The sequence below is a fragment of the Hetaerina americana genome, unplaced genomic scaffold (assembly GCF_022747635.1).
Source record: "Hetaerina americana unplaced genomic scaffold, ioHetAmer1.1.p SCAF_44, whole genome shotgun sequence".
In the NCBI taxonomy this organism is placed as follows: domain Eukaryota; kingdom Metazoa; phylum Arthropoda; class Insecta; order Odonata; family Calopterygidae; genus Hetaerina; species Hetaerina americana.
The window spans coordinates 1,496,328-1,517,570 of NW_027287030.1; the positions used below are offsets into that span (position 1 = coordinate 1,496,328).

Genomic DNA, 21,243 nt, shown 5'->3' on the forward strand with positions numbered 1-21,243 from the left:
TCAAGTGTTTGCTGTAGTGGTTTTTGAAATTGTGAAGATTAACTGAGCTTACCAACCTACTTCATGGGATGTGTACTTTATCAGCATTCTATAATATGTAATTTAATTTCTTAGCATGACCAGTTTCCATGATGATGCTGTTAAACATGATTTCTTATCCAAGTATGCATTATCTTTCTTTACTTATGTATGTTTATTTGTGGTCAAGTGAAAACTAATTGAATAAATCACAACATGGGTAAGAATGAAATTTGGATAGTGGCTTTTATTTTTATAACTAGCCTTATCATTAACATTATGTGAAATTACTTTAAAGTTGCTTCACCGTGTATTATTTTTCTATTAAATAATTTGAATGTGTTTATGCATCTTGATTCATTTTCAATCCCTCGTCATTTGTGCAAGTTACACCAAAGTTAATTTGTTTTGGCTTATGTTTGTTCACAGATGTGAAGGAAAGATCTCCCTGCTTTTCTATCAATATATGAAATATTTATCATATTTTTTTCACCAAAAAAAGCACCTACCATTTTTCCATCCAGCTTTACAGGTTACATTCACTTGATACTTCTTGATAGGAATCCCCCCTAATGGATATCAACTATTTTTTAACATTGGGAAAAAACTAAGGGCATACACTTTTAAAAAAACATGGTATTTAAAGGATCCTCATGTAATATAATGAAGCATAACTCCTGTTGGAAAAACATTTTTATTCATTATTATAAATACTTTTAAACAATGATTGTCAGTTCAACCAACACTTGGAAATAAATAAAATATTCAAACATCTTGATGATCAGATGAACCAATATAACTGTTCTAATTCAATTTAAAACGTAGCATGTGATTACTGGCATAGCAGAACTTTCTTATGTGACACTCAATAGAAATCTGATAATTGTTGATTTCATTCAATCAACTAAGTTCATACAAAAAAAACATTTCTGCGGATGTAAAAAATAAGGTTATGCAAATTAATTGATATAGGTTATTATTTTTACATAAATATTAACTCTTGGCTTCAGCTCACAAAATAATTATTAATGTGACATGAAAGCATTGTTATGGAGTGAATCATGAGTCTTAGACAAGTTAAAAAATGTAATCTCATATAAAAACTTGTTCGCTAGCCAGGCTATCAGTGAATGGCTTGACGAACTCCCTCGTGGAGAAGTAGAAGATGAGACCAAAGGTGATGGAGATGGGTAGTGCAGGCAGGGCCTTCTTGAATATGGCCAGCAGCAACAGTGTCAAGCACAAGCCCTGAAACAAAGACGTCCAAGCTCAAATTTATGCTTTCATAAGAAATATTCATCCACAAAATTTAGTCCTCCAGGTAACAACAAATCATGCCGCCACATTTCTTTGAAAAGGGACAAACTATCACAATAGAAGTCTATCTGCAAATTTTGAAGAATGTCGTGAAACCATGGATGGAAACTGTGGCCTTGGGGAAACAATATGTCTTTCAACAGGACGGTGCACCAGCTCATACGAGTCACTTAGTCCAAAACTGGGTCTCAGATAACATTGACATGTTCTGGTCCAAGGAGTTCTGACCCCCGAATAGCCCGGACTTGAACCCCCTTGACTATTATGTTAGCAGCGTAGTCAAAAGAGAGTTGCAGAGCTACCAATAAGACGAGGCACCCCAATGTCGCATCTCTGTGCACCACTATCGTAGCAGCATTTGCGAATATAGACAGCGCTGTTTTAAAGAGTGTGTGCGATCGATTCAGGACAAGATTGGAGGTGGTCATTGCAGCTGAAGGGGGTTATATTGAGTAATGTCACTCTTGACAGATACCACTACTTATGTGTAAAAGGATTTTCATTTGTATTTTTTTTTTAAATAAATTTGCTTTCAAACAAAAGTTTCATTTGTCCTGATTTAAGCGCCATACCCTGCATATCAACAATGAAATTCAAAGCTCTATCTGGTTCTTTAATTCAAAAACATACGTTTATTTTGGAAAAGTCCCATAAACACTGAAACCATCCATGAATATGCAAAGTTATGTTTAGTACACATTATAAAAGATTCATATTTCTGTTCTCTGTTTATCGCTAAGAAAGTCCCAAAAATTTGTTAGTTCAATGAGTCAATGTGAAATAATATCACAGAAAATTGGAAGGATGGATGACTTATCTGGAACCTGAACCTTATGAATTTCCACATCTCATTGAAATTAATATCACCTTACAGTCACAACAACTAATATTACTGAATAAGATTTTCATTCAGATTTACTTACAATAAGAATGGCCACAAAGCAGGCAAGGGTTGTATTCCAATCTCCATAGGATGATGCCTTCCCCACAAGAACACTGTAAAAAATAAAGTCTCCAAGTCCAAGCTTAACTCCCCCTGAAACCATGGAGAAATGTGGATGAAAATGTGGCCAAGTATCCAAGAAAGTAAGTATGACAATTTTGAGCAGATCTTCCCTTCAATTAACTTCATGACTCGAATTAGTATTTTATCACAATGGTATTAAGGATGGCAATTTTCCATTGTACACATGACACAACAACATCTGATGTCCATAAGACATTTTTGGACATATACATGATATATATATATATATATGTATATATGTATATATATATATATATATATATATGTATATATATATATATATATGAGGTGAGAACCCGCGAGATGGCGCATATCTGGGTGGCTCAATCATTCAAACCGCCCGGGCTGAACCAAGCCCACTGAATGCATCAATTGGCTGCCTACATATCCCCCCCACCCCCTTGTTCATTTCCTATTGGTCCCTTTACCTCTCCTTCCCCCACCTCTCCCCCGCACATCCTCTCCGCTCTTCCCCGAGAACGCCATTCTGAAGACGACAGCCGTGCTGTCGAAACGTAAAATAACAAATTGTGAGTGTCCTTTCTTTGTGTCTCTATATTCTAAAAATCTACATCTGTGTTTTTATATATTTGTGTGTCGCCGATGAGCGTTCCATTTCGAAGATATTTTATATATATATGTATATATATATACATATGTGTATATATATATATATATAGTATATATATATACATTCAAACACGAAATCCCGCCAAACGGCGAATAAATACTCATATATACAGAAACATATATAAGGAAAAGGGATAGGAACACGTATAAAGGACGAACACAATAGAGGTGGGGAAGGCGGAATCGAACGGATCACAAGAGTAAAAATATTTCCTCAACCGGGACTCGAACACCGGATCTTTCCACTTGCCGGGCGGATGCTCTTAACCACTTGAGCTATCGAGGATATGTAATTTACCCTGAGATCCGTGGGTCTTATATGTCGCCAAGCGCCCCGATTCTTTAGCCAAGAGATGGCGTCAGGGGGCTGTTTCACCCACCAAAGGAGAAACAGACAATACACAAGAGGAAAGGACAGTGGTTAGAATTCATACAACATCATACAGGAAAAGAACAGTGCGTTTCGTGGCACGCATAGCCAGAAGAAAGAGATGAGCCACATTGGCCAAATACACATATATATATATATATATATGCCTGCACACCTAAATAAATGTGTATTTAAGAGTCAAAAGTTAAATTTTTAAAATTCTATGCATTAACATATTAAATTCTCAACCCATTCCAAAATTTGACACATTAACTATAGGCAATGAAGTAAAACAACTCATAGTAACTAACTATCAGAATCACCAAGATTGGCTGCCAAAAAGTACTATACATATTATTATTATTATTATTATTAGGTAATCTACTGGTTAAGGTAGGTTTTTGGATGGACATAATTACTAATTAAATAATTTGTGACCCCTAGCAAAACACAACCTCCTACTCTACATCAGGTCCCTCTTCAGCTCTGAGTACTTTCTTCATTCCGTCTAACATCCCTATCCTGTTCCTTCCCTTTCCTCGTTTGCCTAAAATTCTCCCCTCAATTACAGTCTTCAACATCCCACTGCCGGTCAATACCCCCTTCATCCAATTTTCCTGCCTTCATTGGATTTCTCCCAACAAACCCCTCTCTTCGCCCACCATACCAAGTACTTCCTCATTTGTTTTCTTCTCTGTCCATTGCACCCTCTCCATTCTTCTCCACACCCACATTTCAAAAGCCTCCTGTCTACATCTATCCTCCTGCTTCAATGACCACGTTTCCGCGCCATACATAGCTACGCTCCATATCAAAGTTTTTACGAGTCTTTTCTTAACATCCTTACTCAACGTCCCCGTCATCAACTCCCTCCTCCTTGTGAAAGCCTCTTTGCCTAGCGCAATTCTTCTCCTTACGTCCTTACTACTTTGACCATGTTGGTCCAAAACACTACCGAGATACGTTAACTGTTCTACCTGCTCTAGTTTTTGCCCTCCTTTAGTTTGGCCCTATTTTAATGTTTAGCTTAGCCTTTTTCTTTCTAGAGAATCGCATAACCTTTGTTTTATTAATATTGATTCTCATCCCATACCTGTCGCACTGAATTTCCAATTCACTAAGCAATGCTTGCAGCCCCTTGGCTGACTGACAAACTAAAGCTTGGTCATCAGCAAACCTAACTGATTTTACGAATTCCCCGCCCACTTTCATTCCTACCTTATACATATTATAACAATATTAAAATGCACACTATGGAAGTGTAAACTCATGGAAATGGATGATATATTACAATATCAATTGTTTCCTGATTGATATTCTCATTCCTATGATGTGAAATGCACACAGTGATGCTATAATATTCAGAAAACATAGCAGATTTATCCAATAAGTGATTGTTAAATCATCACTTATTTATTATATAGTTCTGTCAGTCAGGCATGTGATACAGAACATAGTGGATAAGATATAAATAAAATGGAATCTGAACAATAAACGAAAATACACATTTCAACGTAATATAACAGCCAAACCCAACATAAAATTTACAAAAGTAACACATCTGACAACCACAAGTTATCAGTCATCCACAACGTAATAGCAATTGATTAATAGCAGCTTCTTAAGTTCAGTTTTAAACCTATAATATGTTTATTTTTTATATTCAAATGCAATTTTTTAAAAATAAGTGAAGTAAGTGATGAGGACCTTTTAAAATATTTAATTATTGCAATATATGTACATACATGCTTCCTACTTTCAATCATTTATAGATGATTTACTGGGCTGTGGAGATGTACGGGAAGAAGAGGTAAATGTTTCGAAAAAGCTACTTGTATTACTTTATTTGCTTCTTCGTAGTCGCTCCCATTGCTACAATCCCCCATAGAGTTCCCAAATTTACATAATATTGCTGCATGCCTGTGTCGAATGTTTCATTTATAAAATTTAAGATTAGCATCCAGGCTCTCCACATGACCTTAGACAGTTTAACTGAATTTCCAGCACGCTTCTCAACACATTCCAAAGATACATTTCCCACTGCTGCTTTGTTATCATTAGCTCAACTATTCAAATATGGTTTTCATCCATGTCCAAAGAAACTTGCAGGCAAAAATATATATCAACATCACTTAAGTTCAGACATCTTTTGACCCCATAAAGAAACCACTGGCGCTGAATGGCCAGACTCTGTCCGGATTAAGCGGGTTACCAGATTAGTGAGGTTGGCTGTACTTATTTCTATGATGATAAAGATGTATTGAAATTAAATTTAAAATACTTCGCCTTTCCACATAAACCTCCTGCTCTCTCTCTGCTCTCTCCATTGGGCTGAATGGATCGCTTTGGATGATAGTGTCCGCCAAAAAGTAAGTGAGATCATCTTCACGAAAAAGGAGGTTATCTCCAGAAAGCTAGTTGCCTTGACCCAAGACAGACAATCCCCAGCGACGACGACGACCCCACATGTGTTCAACGACAGAGTGGTTAATTTTTCCAAACATAAATTCAAACCTGTAGAACTTAGTTTATTGAACAAAGGGCTGAAATATTGTCCGAATATTCCCATTTCGATTCGTGATTTAAAAAATCTAGCTGTGGATTCAGACTTGGCCCTTCGGAAAGATGTCTCCGGTGCGAAAGAACCTATCGCCTCAAAGATTAAATCCTTTGTTACCAACTTGCAGTCATCTAATAAAATCCTAAAAAATACAAAAGACAATAAAGCCTTGCTGTCAATCAAAGACACAATTTCGAAAGAAGACCTTGTTGTTTCCAAGGCAGACAAAGGTAACGCAGTAGTTGTCCTGGATAGAAGTGACTATGTAAAGAAAAGTGAAGATTTCATCTTGTAAATTATAAAAGGTTTATGTGGAAAGGCGAAGTATTTTAAATTTAATTTCAATATGAAGAATTTCCACCAAGTGATACTAGAAAATGTTTCATTTATCAAGATGTATTGATTTATAGGTGGGTAACAATGAGTGTGCCTAGGGATTTTATCTTTTTACCATTTTACTTACTACAATGGTATTCTACTAAATATTTATACATTATTGCAATCCCAAGATGTCATACCTAGAGACTACAACAATACTTTATTGCCTTTTATTCCTGGGAAATGCAATTTTTACCAGTCCTCCCTCCCAAAACTCACTCTCTTCCTCCTCAAGTTCTCGGTATTCACCAGGCGGCCCCCTTGGCGGCCCTGTAGACTGGACCGCTGTCGAACCATAATTCCCAGCATTACCACCGGATGCCTCAATTATTTCCCTCTGTCTCTGCCTTGAGCGGTTCTCGGTTGTTGCCATCCATTCTTGTGAGAATCCGCTCTCTGGGTCAGCTTCTGCCAAAAAAGGTTAGTGTTTCAAATATTCATTCAGATACAGTAAAACCCCTTATTTACACTTTCCTAGGGTCACAAGCAAAAAAGGGTAAAATGTGAGAAAAGAAGAATTTTCACTTTTACATGCTTAACCAATGAAGTTATTGTCAAAACATTTTTCAAGGTGTCGATCCTATAGCCACTAATGATTTTTAAGAACTGTATCGATATTTCTATCAACTAGGTTACCACCAACGGGAGTGAGAATTTGACAATGGGAAAGACAACAGTGACAAAGTACTGCCTGCAGCACAAGTGAATGCGCTCAAGTGAGAGGAGGCAGCAAGGGGACCGGCTTCTTGGGGGTGACGGGAGGCAAGACTAAGGGATGGGAGGGCAAGTGTGGGAGATGTGTTTTCTATTGTACTGTGTTGCCAGTGTACTTTTACACTCGGGAACAAGTTAAAAAAGGATCTGTCGATGATTCCTGATTTGTTGTTCATAACATTGTCTCTGTGCATGTGTGAGCTCTCAGTGGCATTGAGTTTCAAACTCACAAATAATATGTCTGAACAAAAGTTTGGAAATACCTGTAATCACTAGCGACACTAAGAAGCCAGCAGAAGGAGTGCTAAACACAGACTGATGTAGCATGCACACAACCATTCCAGAAATTACCCTCTCTCCATTACTCGTTATGAAAAAAGTTGACCGTTAAGCGAGTTGTTTTCAGGCAAAATATTTTTGCTCACTATGCAAATAACTATTACAAAATGGCTATCCAAGGTGCTCGTTAAGCAAGGCTCCAATGTAATTTGAAAAACTCTCCAAATTATTAAAAGGAGTGCCAATCAAGCAGTCACTGATTTTTCTTAGTGTTACAAACATCAAATCAAAACCTATTTTACAGTGCTTCAGGACAGTATGTGTTACAAAATATTCTTCCATGGTTTCATTGCCAGAGTGAATGGATTTCGTCACAACAAAAATTAGTCAATTTCCTCCTTGCACTAGGCGTGATTTCATAGGCTGACACTTCAGCAGCAGTACCAAATAAGAGAAGAGCAGTTCTGAGGCTTCACCCATCAGAACTGCTCTTCTCTTCTTTGGTACTATAGCTTAGTATACTCACTTACTTAGTATAAATTAGTAAATATCAATACATGAATACATACATAGGCGTCATCATAAGACATGATACCTACTGATGTCACCTATTTGTCAAAACCGGTAGTATAATATTTTTTTAGTTGAAAAAAAGTGATCATGAATTTTCACAAAGTAGAGCTCCAAACTAACAAAGTCATCAAAAAACTTCTTTACATCTGTGATTAATCATTTTGAGAAACAAAGAAAAATAAAAAATAAATGTAACATTTGGAAGTTGGCTCAATGCATTCTGCCAGTGAGCTCATACCCCAGGTTCGCCCGTGTGGATGCCAGTTGTCCCATTTGAAACAAAATACAATTACAGTTTACCGTGTACTCACCAGGGGCACTTTCAGTGGGTCGACCAGCCCTTGGCTGCTCCTGTGGTCTGCGCTGGGCACCCTCTCCTCCCTCGGCACTACGCCCCCTGGCGGCAGCTCGAGGTGGGCGAGCTGGCTCCCTCTCTGCATTCCCCTCTTCCTCCCCCTCCACCACATTCAGGTACGAGTACATGAAAGTCGCTGCCATGGGAAGAGCAACGTTCTCATGAGCACTTTCAAACATTTCAAGATTACTTTCATGATTTTCCAAAACAAATTTAATATTTCTTAACTACATTTTTTTTTCAGGACTAAGCTAACAGAATATTCAAGGAACCAAGAAAATGCATAAGCGCATTGTTAATTATACTATATCAACAAATGATAAAACTTTTACTAATTACTACAATATTCAATATCCTATTTAATGGCATCACCACAAAAAGAGGTGATTTTAAACTTTATTAATCAGCAAATAGATGACACCGTAGCAGTCATACATTTTCAGCAATTATGCATGACTTACTCAAGGGTTAACTATCCCTGAGTGAATTTTAGAAATTAGCTGATAGGAAATATGGCACTCACAGGAGTAGATCAAGGCAGGGAATATTTGTTCATTTCTTTCTTGGGCAGTTTCCACCAGGATTCGGAGTGGGCCATTAGGAGTAAGGACGGCCACAAGATCTGGAAAGTAATCAGGAAAATAAGACCAATGACGGTCACCAGCAATTTATCTACAGTAATCTAAAATAAGATCATCTACATATGTAATAGGTTGGCCAACAATCATCTAAATGCTTCCCCATTATGGATTCGAAGAACCTCATCATTTTCAAGAACAAAATTGTTTTCCGAGAATTCCACATTATTAACATACTTCTTGAGTACATGCAATAATTTCTACATTAACAAATGAATTAAAAAACTGAGCACAATCTTAGACAGAATACACTTAGAATACATGGAAAGATTAAGTATGATATAACTAAACAAATACTTGAAGAAAAGAAGGAAACTGTAAACATTGTTTTATTTCTTCAATGTTCAGGATTTAACTCTGATTTTGGCAAACAATAAATACCATATCTATTCAATTTATCATCCTATCTTCCTAATCCCAGAGGTTTTACCCAACAAGGATTTTTCAAGGATTTACTAATTGGTGGCTTTATCCAGGAGTCCAAGAATTTTAGGGAAAGATCCGAACCATATGTTTTAATTGACAACAGTGATGCATGACAGGTTATCCCCATTCCTTTTTAACTTTTGTTAGGTGAATAAAATATAAGAACATCCCAGATTTACATACATAAATATTTGAAGCTATTTTGTCCGTTATCAACAAAACTTTGTCAAAATAATAATAATAATTATTGTTATCCTCAACTTTGATATATGCAGTACATTTTTAACTGTAGAATTTCCATAATAAAAGTTTAGCAATATGGAGATCTAGGAGTTGTTTTTTAAAGCTACAGGTAAATTTTCAAGTCCTAATAGTTTATTAACCATGCAAAAACTCGGCACTAAAAAATATTTCTCACTAGAAATTTGTATTTTTTCAGAACGTATACATTCATTTGATGATTTGAGAAACAGGCCTCTCTTTGCATCAACCTCATCACCTTTCTGAGGGAACAACTGGATTGCATCCATTATATACCAAAATTGTAATTAAACTGGCACAAGAGAATGACTGACTTTATTTTCACCTGCAACTTAACCAGCAAAATATGAATGTCTTCGCTGAATTACAATTACAATGATACAGCATGAACAAATCCTCACAAAATAAACAATATCCCTTGCATCAGGCACAACTAACAATCTCCAAGTCATAACTACTTGGGATGGTCACCTAACATTATTTTTGAGGAGATTACATCTCCAAATGTTAAACCCAAGATAATTGCCCCACTATTTCCCTTTCGTTAGTACATACAATTTGATTGTTACACATGATTTAACGCATACAGAGATATTATTTATTAACCTATTGATTAAATGACACTATCACATAGAAACATTAAGTATTACAGAGTAATAATTTGACAGTAAAAAGGAAATACGGAATCTTATAAAATGGGTTCATAATTCAGGAAGTTCTCTCGGGTTTCCCACCGGGTCAGCGTGGTGTGCACCGACGTTTCGACGGCTAACTCTGCCATCGTCTTCAGGGTGAAGTGCAGAGCAATGAATTCGCCATGTATTTATACCCTGTCGTAGGGTCAGGTGTCCTCCGATTGGTACCAATCGGAGGACACCTGACCCTACGACAGGGTATAAATACATGGCGAATTCATTGCTCTGCACTTCACCCTGAAGACGATGGCAGAGTTAGCCGTCGAAACGTCGGTGCACACCACGCTGACCCGGTGGGAAACCCGAGAGAACTTCCTGAATACAATACGCCGGGAAAAACTGAGATCCTTGGGTTCATAATAATTTTTTAAAGTGAAATATTCATAGCTGATACCTAAGGCATGACTGCTGCTTATTGTATCGCGATGTGAAAATATAAATAAAAACCTTCATGGCAGTAATTCTTCCAGCTAATGTTTTTCATAAAATTTTTCCTACATTGCACAAACTACCAGCAGCAACAAAATGTGTACATTGTAATGAATTTTTCCATGGCATGCATTAGCATGGAATACCACACTTAATAACTGATACCACACTTTGATAGTACATCACACCAAAATTGGTAAAAGTTACTCACCCCAGACTGAAATTACACCCAGGACAAACCAGGTGGTCCACTCAGGAAGATATTTAATGAAAACCAGAGCCATGAGGGCAGCAACAAATATCAGATAGCCTTGCTGCAATCTTAGTGGTCCTTGCCAGTGTATGCATATCATGCCAACTACACCGAAATTCCACATTAAAATGGATAAAGTGATATAATCCATTGGAATGTTATATGCTCTCAGCACTTCCCTGAAAAAGGAATGTATTTAAGTAAGTTCAATTTAAGTTCCCCAGATTCATGCGAAAGTCAATATTTAGGAAATTAATTAATATATTATGTATGAAAAATGAAGCAGGTGATAGATAGCACATCCAAAATCCTTATAAAAATCTAGAATTGACAGGTCTATTAGATAAAATGAATTCATAAATATGTCAGTAATCTGGTTTTGATTACGCAATACTTCTTATAAAATTCACTCGAGCCAAATCTTTAGAAATATATACATTCTAGTGTCGAAGTATTGCCAAGGTTAAGTAAATTATACTGCCAAATAAAGTTATTTAAAATCTACTTACTCCAGGTATAAGTACGAAAATATGAAAAGCAGCATTAAAGATGACACAATTAGCCAGCCATGTATTATCTGCAAAAAAATTAAGTTATTGTGTACAACTGACAAAACAAAATGTAGAAAAACTAATCACTTTCACTTCAGTTACCTTATAGCACATATATTTGTACAGTACTATTAGGATAACAGTCATGAGTACGATGACACCCATGAGGATCATGGAGTTAGCAACAGCATTCCATACTTTAGTACTTGTGTCAGGACTATCTTCGTGAAATGGAGTGTATACTCTGCAAGAAAGGTTTACGTGAACATCTTCATCAAGAAGACCCGTATTATTGGCCATAATAAGACATTTAATTAATCCGAAAAGTTGTTCATCAATGGAATACAAGAGATACTCACAGATAAACATCTTTCGTCGTGTAGAATGTCACTGAGCTTATGGTGGCTACTACAACCAACATACACAATGAAACAGGAACAAATAATTTAATTACGTGCTTCGCACCATATTTCAATTCTTCTTCCTCTTCATTTTGCCACTCGTTTGCCGGATTTCCTGGATCAATAGGCCCAGGAACTGCTGATGAAGAATCTGGTAATCCATTTTCCTGGAGAGAAGGAACCTGAAATGCAATAACATCTTTAAATATATTCCAAATAAATCTAAGTAATAACGAACAAGATCTACAATAATGACTCACCCCATCTCCACTGGTACCAGTTTGTGTATTGGAATTAGGTCTGGGACGTCGCTTTCGATGTATTCTGTCGCTCACGTTCTCATTACGAACAGTTTCCCCAATATGCGCATCCATCAGGCAGGTGTATTCAGTGGCTTGTTCAGTCTCACTTGCCTCACTATCTGACATTCACTCTTGCGTTATCTCCAGAAGAACAAAAATGTCTTATTAGCACATTCACTGAAATGCAGCTAAACTCTATCAATTTGGTATCTCACGTACGAGAAACACAGCATTATTCAGAATTTATAAATTATTTATTTCACTAATCGTAAGCATCACATTACGAAGAAACTACCCACACATTCCCTACGTTCACCAACAAACAAATCACAGCGTAACCCATAAAATACTATTCGCAACTGTTTTCCATTGGGTAGGTGGGCGAGATGTAGCGGAACGTGAGGTTAGGAGGATGAGGAAGGGAATCACCTGTTTCCGGCAGTTCGTAGAGAGCATGGAAAGATAAACGGATTGTACCATTGTTTTTACGATTGCACTGTTTCTGTAAGTGTTTCAAATGGAAACGGAGTTTTCTCTCCCGTTGATGCGAAACAATTGACATGACGACATGTGCGTCACATTCGTCCATTTTATTGGGGGGAGACTTGATTGAAGTTTTTATTGTGTCAGATGAATATTGGTGTCTTAAGAAAATAAATTACTTAAGATTACTATTCTTTAAAGTCAGTACACATGCTTAATGTTGTTTTCCCTCATTTCTGAAACAAATGATTTCAATAGTGGGTAGAAATAATTTATTTCATTGTCTTACGAACATTGAATGGTATTTATCGTGAGATTTATGTATGTTGACTTTTGAACGGCACTTCCAGGAAAAGCAATAAATATGTCATCACCCTTCTATAATTTTTCTGTTTGAACCCTTGAAGTTATTTTAGGTAAGATTTTTATGTGGAAGCATATTTCATGCACATTGTTCTGAATAATCTATTTGATTGGTCACCTATGTGGATTTCTTGGTTATAGTCCGTTTTTCTATGTACAGGCATCATGAACGACCTTAGCAAATTGGAAATTACATCCTATTTTTGTGTATGGATAATTGGAATGATGTATTCCATATACAGAGTATACCGAATTGGGAACAGTAAGTGTACGTTTCGCGTGAAATAAAATCATCCTTAAATTTCCATGTGTAATCCTCTGGCATTTCATAATTTCAGGTTTTATTCAAAATGCGCAGTATGATGATTTCTCTCCGGGGTGGCTCGTTACTAGCAGAATGAAAGACACGTCTGATTTTGAATGGAACTCACTGTTTCCCTTTCTATGCTCTTTACTGCCATGGTTTTTTATACATATTTTAATTCAGGAGCTCGTCAGATACATTGGAAGACAGGTAAATATATACTTCTAAGTGAATTCTAGTTGAGGATGCTTAATTCCTCCATTTGTCATCTTTAATCAACCATTGAGTCAGTTTTTAATAATTACTTTTACATTTTCAGTTTCTTATGACTACCTATTTCGTGATAGCAAGTATATGCATTATATACTTCTTTGGGTTACCTGTATTGTTGATCATGATGGCACAACCAGTTGTTTTTTATATAATTTTACAGATGAGATGTAAAAGTTTGATATGGTTATCTTGTATATTGCTTCTAACTGTGTTAAATATGCATCCTGTCACTATGCTTAAGGTAAGAGTTTCACATATTACCCATTTTTTTTAGCCCACAAATGTACTCATTTCATTAAATATTATTTGTGAACATTTCAGGATATTCATCAGCTGCCAGAAAATTCTCAATATTTAATCTCAGTGACTCTGTCATGGATTCACATACGTTGCATCAGTTATTGTTTGGAGAGATTCACAGTGGACAAATTTAATAATGCACGGTGGAAAGTAGAATTTGTGCATCTTTTGGCATATGTATTCTATTTGCCCTTGTTCTTTTTTGGACCAGTCATGCTTTACAAAGATTTTCAGCTTGGGGTGTGTACATTTTTTTATAGACTGAATTATGTTTCCGGAAAATATTGGTTGGTTTTATTTAGAGAGCAATATAGGGGCCCAATTCAAAATATTTTTAGGTTTTAGAGAGATTTACTTCATGTAACTATAATATTTAAGGCCTTTCTACGTATTGTTTAGATATAGCAAAGCTTGGAACTAATAAGTGTTCATTATTGTATTGCAATTAACCTTAAGGCTTCCAAGCCATCTTATCTGATAGAACAGCCATTATTGTTTTGTTTCCAGCTGTGGAGTGAACGGTTAAAGAGGAGATAGTAGGTTCTCGTATAGCTTTTATGCTTGAAACCAACAGCCCCTATTTCTGTTGGCACAGGTCATTCTCATAGCACTATTTAAAGCCTCACTCCTTCCATCATATATATATATATATATATATATATATATATATATATATATATATATATATATGTATATATTTTTTTTTTTGTACCGATCTTGTCATATTGAGTTGATCCACTCTGATTCAAGTCAAACTTGTATCCTGTTATGTGGCTTTTTCTTGTTGGCTCAACTTGAGAGTTGAATTTAAATTTTCTTGAAAACCTATGACCCTTGACCTGGGCCAAATTTTTCAATGCTACGTGTTGATTTATGAGCCATCTGAAAAGTCCAAAATGTGATATAAAACTCAAATTTACTCACGTGAAGAGGAAGACAATATGCAGGGGCTCTACCATTCATGACGAACAGCATATCTGCAAATTAAATCGATGTGTACACCGAATTGCGGGCTCGAGAAACATGCCACTGATAATTTTACCAATTCATTTAGAAAAATGAACCTCATCAGTTAATATTTGTGAGATTAGATCAGCTTAGGAAATTAAACTATGATGAACAATGTTTAAATTTCAATTCTCAGTAAAATAGGCTTATTTATTTGTATTAAAATGTTATTTAGCTGCATTTATGTTATCTTGTGGTACCTTTGATAAGTTTCTACAAATGCCATCAATAATCTTGACCAAAATTATGTAATTTGATCAATACACTACAATTTTGCCAACAGTGTCTCTGCTATTAACCTTTGAAACAGTGACGTTATACACTCACTTCCATAATTAATGAATCCAAATCTCTGCTAGAGCCTTTGGGTGTTTCCTATAGTGGGAAAGTGAAATATTTCTCCTGTTTTTTGTGTTCAATTAAGTTAAAATACTAAAGGCAGCATTCAAGTACCCTTTCTAAACATTCCCTCCTCTTGGCCCAATGGCCTTTTACCTTAATCATTCTTGTTTATACCACACTATAGGGTTCAAATTGGTCTGAAGAAGTGTTTGCCATGTAGTATTTGTTTGAAACAGTTCATAAACAGTGGTACCTTAACTTGCAAACTACTCAACATTGGGACTTTTCGACATACGAACATGTTTCGTATTCCATTTGGCATTTGGTTATGATTTTGTTCTCAAGTTATGAACTGTGATGCCTCTTAAATGCCACATGACATGGACGAAATGAGCAATGATGTGGTAAAATTTGTTCAAAGGAGAGCACTGCCAATGATGCAGCATCTGCATATTTCTCGCTCCACAGTTGGCCACTCAAGATAACTAATTATAGGAGACATTCGTCTATTCTTTTATGTAATATTTCAGGTTTTTTCACTCTCTTGCTCTCCTCAACAAATAATATTTAGCTCAACCCCCTGAAAATTTTAAAACTCAAACATTTCTCTATTGACTCTTGTAATAAACTTGATTGCTGTCATTAATGTGAACAAACAGTCTGCTGAACCCCACAGAGATGAGTGCATTAATAGCACTGAAATTGCCTCAGAGACTATGCTCAGCATTTTCTGTATTTTAATCGATATGAACTTGCCATAATGGCAATTACTCCAATGATACTGCAATATTTCCTTTCTTTCCATTCTCAAGAGGTTGGCTTTTATTAATGGTCTCATTATTTAATTGCTCATTTGGGAATAGTTATCACTTTTGCTATCCTCCATTATACAATGTATGTAAATCCTTTCTGATTCTTCCTTCAATGATGATCCTCTTGGTATCATAGAAAAGTCTCCTCATTTGTTCAAGAATGTCTATTTTAAAATCGTCTAAATTCACAGGCCATTATTTCAAATTATATTTATGTTGATGTTTTACTTTTTCATCCTCTTCTTCTTACTGATTTGTATCTTAATTAGATTTATTTGTTTAATGGAATCGTAGATATGTTGTTTACCAGCCACTGCATGCTTATCCTTTCTCCAGTTACTCTAGCTTTTAATTTTTTTCTTTCTCTTATTAATGAAATGCTTAAAGCACATGTACCAATCATTTTGGCAGGCATCAAGATCTGATAAGAAGTTAGACAGGCAGCTTCTGACATCCTTTGTACTTAACATGATTCGCTACTGCTGGTGGGCAGTTTTCAATGAAATCAGTCTGCATTATATTTACTTCAGTGCATTGGCATACCAACCAGATGTTGTCTATGGGATGGATTCATGGACTCTGTTTGGTTTGGGGTACTGCATGGGGCAATTCTTCATGAACAAGTACACAGTCCTGTACGGAATACCTGCCACATTTTCTCGTCTTGAGCGATACAATGCTCCTCCCCATCCAAAGTGCATTGGACGGATCCATCTCTACTCAGATATGTGGAAGTACTTTGATGTTGGACTCTATTCTTTTCTTGTAAGGTATGTGTATTCTACTGATGAATGTGCAATCGATTAAATAAGATAGTTTGATATTTTTTGAAGAAATTTTTTTCTTCTGTGAGTTCTTATAGGCAGTGGTTTATCAGTCTATTACATTAAATAAATGTTTATTTATTAATATCATGAGTCACATTTCAAACCAGTGATTGCCTTGATAATTTAAAAATGGCTGAAAAAAACTTACAAACAGAAGTTTTCTCTGGAAAATAAATTTTTTATGCAAGAAAGCATATTGTTGCGTCTTTAGAAAGTGTCTCTTTGGTAGTAAAAAATGCAGTTTTTTAATTAAGAATATTATTAATAGAGTGGGGAGCAACTGAATGGAATAAGATAGACAATGGAGAGGAGAGTGCATCTTTAAACCAGAATTTTGTTCATAATTCAATTGAATATATTTTACATTTAGAAATATTATCTGTTATCTGCCCGCCACTAATTGCCACGTTGGGATTGGCATAGAAATGACCCTCTAGATAGCATAAAATGTCTCATTCCATTTAAAATATATTTTGAGGAAATATATGTATGGGAAACAATTTATACAATGTAATAAAAATAAACGCCATTAAATTAAGCAGCACTATTATTCTTGGGACCAATATGTTACGATCTCTTCATATTTTACAAATAGATCGACATCATTGTCCAAAATTTTCCACAATTTTAGTTCTCATCAGTATGAATCCAACATGCAATTATGAGTACCCAGATGGGTTTTGTTCTTGCATTCCACCTTTCCATCTACGGTCAATTCAACTGATGGTGTGTTCATATTGAGAAGCTTCAATTTGTGATTTAACCCTAAAAGTTATCTTCATCTGGTAGATAGTTGTATACTCATTAATCTGAGCTTTTATTGGAGTGCCAAGACAAATTTACTAATCAATAATGGTATTAAAATAGAGTTTATATGGTGTGGAAGTACTCATGAGTTTCTCAGTCAATTCCTCCTCATTATCTTGGCTTACCTAGTTTTTCAATACATAGCCTCCATTATTTTTCATTTTAGAAAATTAACTTTTATCTACCTATGTCTGCTTCCAATCCTGAAATGCCTACCTTATAAGAATTCCTTAACGAAACCCTTGCACGAGTCTCTCATATGTAGTTATCCCAAATCTTTATCTTGTAGCAAGCATGGCCATTTCACAGTACATATATGTATAACCTTATTTGATAGTTCAAGGTCATTCTTTACAGAGATTGGTTATAGGAACACTAGTGAACTGAAACAAAGAGTCATCCATGTTACACATTTGTGGAGAGATAAGAACAAAGTGGTGAAACAGCAGGGCAGGTCTATAAATGCCTAATTGTATTACCTATAGACATTGAATGCAGTGCAGTATATAATGTAGTCAATAATTATGTTGATGCATGTTAATAGTCGTGAGACTGTGAGCTGAGGGTACTGAGCAAACAATTGGAACATTATCAATAAATTTTCCAAGTAGCGGCATTGTGAATCTATGTTTGCAGTAGTTTTTTTCTTAATAAATCATACATTTTGTCAATTGATAAATTTCAATTTTAAAGGCTGCAAGCTGGAAATGTCATTTCCTTTTTAGTTAATTGCATTAGCCTCTCCTTGGTTTTATGTGCTCTTATAAATCAGCACCAATGTTGAAAAATCGGGTGCTCTCCCAGCATATCTGTTGAGTGAAATCCTCACGGGACTTCCACCAGGTAAGTGTCTCCATTGCTGCCGACATGTTGAAAACCGACTCTATCATCATCCGCAGGGTTTTTGGTGAAATTGGCAAAATGGCTTTCAGAGGGCGGTGGACGATGATCAAGTCAGTTTTTGAAACTTCAGCAGCAATGGAGACACTAACCTAGTCTAGGAGACACTAGCATCTGTGTGTGTGAAGTGAGCAATATGTGTTCACCGTAGTTATAATTTTCCATTAAATGCATGTTTTTTTAGCTCTTCCTTTCCTCTGCACTCTCTCTCTGTTAATTATTCTGTTGGGATGTTCTTCACTTCCTCCATCATGAAAATGCTCTTGTTTCATTCCAATTCTCAGGTACATATTCATCCCTGCATGTGGAGAAAGAAGAAATCTCACAAGGAAGTTATATGCATCATTCTTGTGTTTTGCCTTTGTGTACATCTGGCATGGAACAAATTTATACATACTAGTTTGGGCTGCGATGAACTTCATAGGCATTACAATAGAAGGAATGGCAAAAGCGATATATCTGACAGAAACTTATCAGCATTGGGAGGTATGTTTGTCCACATCATGCTTATTTCTGTCAATGAGGAGAATTCTGCTTCTGGTGCCACCCAGATTATTAACTGCAAAAATTTTATTTTCAGCATAAGTGGTTCAATGTTGGATGGTCACGGCGCTTTCATGCTCTGATAGCAAGCCCACTGCTCATGATGTCTGCACTCTCCAACTTCTACTTTTTCGGAGGAATGGAAATCGGAAATATATTTGTTCAGAAAATTTTGGAAGGTAATCTTTTTTTAACTTTGGACAATGTGTGACCCTTTAACTTGATGGTAAAAGAGTCTTTCTTTATTTGTGATTGATTACTTAATATTTGTCCTTATTGTATTTCTCCCAATGATATTTCTACCAGGAAAATTTTACAATGACACACTTTAAGGAATTATTAATTTTGATAAAAGGTTCCAGTGTTGCAAGCATGCTTACGTTTTGTCCTTAAACGGGCAGATTTTTTATGTGATACTTTGAAAAATACGTGGCAAAGCTTTCATCTTAAGGTTGAGCAAAATGCTATCGCATGAATTTGACCCTTGTGTTCACCTGGAAACATATTTATGAATTCATGTTTTCTTACAGGTTGGAATGGAGTGACGCTTGTCGTTTTAGCATTTCTGTATTGCTGTTGCCATGTGTCAGTTGAAGTCAAGAAATGGGAGAAGCAAAAGACTAAAGAGGCCAGTTGACAGCAGTCTCAGAGAGTGAAAGTTCCAACAGAACTGTTTAAACGTTCTGCTGGACTAGGCATCAAAAATGTTTGAAGAAATATGATATCCTGCAGTCTGAGGGTTGGGTTTGGTGGTCCACATTGAACCAGAAGGTGGTCCACATCCTTATACCCAGAATATGAAATCAAGAATTTAAGGGTGAAGGGTTTATTTTCTTTCCCTTTGGTGCTGTTATTTTCTTTAACTGAAGATATGAGAGTCGCTCATCACTCAAATTCTAAGGGAAGAAATCTCAGATAAGTGCCAGATATCTAGTATCTGGCTATGTGACATGACTGAACATCATTAACATCAGTTCTCTCGTTTGAATATTGGTTGGCTTGCCCGATGCTAATTATCATATGCCTTGATAGTTTCCCATCTTACATCTATTTATTTCACCAAATATTTGTATCTTGGTTTCCCTTTGGGTACCATCCCTATCTGATTTCCCTTATAATATGTCTCTGGCAAATCCATTGTCCCAATGTGTACAATCTATCTGGTCCTTGGCTTCCATTAAGTCCTCTTTGGCATTATCATTTTCTACTATTTGTTTACTTTCACTCTTTTTATGCCCAGATATTATATTTGGGCATGCTTTCCCATTGATCATAATTTGCTTTAAGGAAAGGTGCTTCTACCAGAACAAACTGCAAAATATTTTTCAGTATTATCTTTGGATCCATGTCAGTGTACATACTTGTGGTATACAATGAGCTATGGAGGATGGCCTTAAGGAAGTGAAGTGCATTTTGGCATTGTGGTTTTCAGTGCATTAAATTGCAGGCACTGTCCCAACCAGTGTTTAATATGCACTCCCTATACTGCTGCAATAATAAATGCCCATGAAGGTATCTTTTGCACTGTGTTCTACTCGGGAGGTGTTTAAGAATCATATAGAGATTCTTGAAGGACCATTAATTGGCCCATCAAGGGAAATTAAAGCTGTATTAACTTCAAGTTCACTCCCTAAAATAAGGCTGAGGGATGAATTAATGGCAGCAAAATAAGGTGCAAGTATATCATTGTGATGACTTGATATGCATTTTTAGAGTACACATGATTTCTGAGATTCTTACTTGTTGTACGTAGCAGGAACAATTTCCATGCTGTTGTCTCAGTTAAGCAATGAGCACACATGCACCACAGTTGCCAGTGCTGAAACTCGTCATATGTGAGCAACAGCCTGTCCATCACCTGCTGCAACCCTAAGGTCAAGTTGGTTTGAGATCCAACGAGAGCATGATTGGTGTGTTTGTAATCCCTGGTAGGATTGACCTCTGGAAAACCTGATTGCGAATCAACCATGGATTTTCAAGTTCCAGGTGCAAACGAAAACCAATGCTTAAGAAATTTATGTGTTATTTTACTTTAACTCATATTATATTTTCACTATTATAAGAATACTGTACGATTGCATTTCCATTCATGTCATGCTGCTGT

At 36.1% G+C, this 21,243-nt stretch overlaps 2 protein-coding genes across 3 annotated transcripts; one reads left to right on the forward strand and one right to left on the reverse strand.

Annotated features, from left to right (window-relative positions):
• Positions 1-704: 704 nt before the first annotated feature.
• Psn (presenilin) lies at positions 705-12,711 on the reverse strand. Of its 2 annotated transcripts, XM_071591256.1 has the most exons (11): positions 12,607-12,711; positions 12,136-12,318; positions 11,834-12,057; positions 11,577-11,718; positions 11,433-11,500; positions 10,882-11,102; positions 8,745-8,843; positions 8,178-8,357; positions 6,520-6,708; positions 2,259-2,371; positions 705-1,266 (listed from the first exon to the last, which is right to left on the reverse strand). In XM_071591256.1, the coding sequence occupies exons 2-11, from the start codon at positions 12,301-12,303 to the stop codon at positions 1,111-1,113; spliced, it is 1,560 nt and encodes a 519-aa protein (XP_071447357.1). In that variant the 5' UTR covers positions 12,304-12,318; positions 12,607-12,711; the 3' UTR covers positions 705-1,110. The 2 variants fall into 2 exon arrangements, with proteins under 2 accessions (XP_071447357.1, XP_071447358.1); XM_071591257.1 differs by lacking the exon at positions 12,607-12,711 and having other exon boundaries at positions 6,520-6,705; positions 12,136-12,525.
• A 517-nt stretch (positions 12,712-13,228) lies between these two features.
• On the forward strand, positions 13,229-21,078 carry rasp (protein-cysteine N-palmitoyltransferase Rasp). The gene is made up of 8 exons (XM_071591211.1): positions 13,229-13,285; positions 13,362-13,537; positions 13,647-13,841; positions 13,922-14,140; positions 16,474-16,832; positions 18,881-19,082; positions 19,177-19,318; positions 19,670-21,078. Exons 1-8 carry the CDS (start codon positions 13,246-13,248, stop codon positions 19,774-19,776), a joined length of 1,440 nt encoding a protein of 479 aa, XP_071447312.1. The 5' UTR covers positions 13,229-13,245; the 3' UTR covers positions 19,777-21,078.
• Positions 21,079-21,243: the final 165 nt, after the last annotated feature.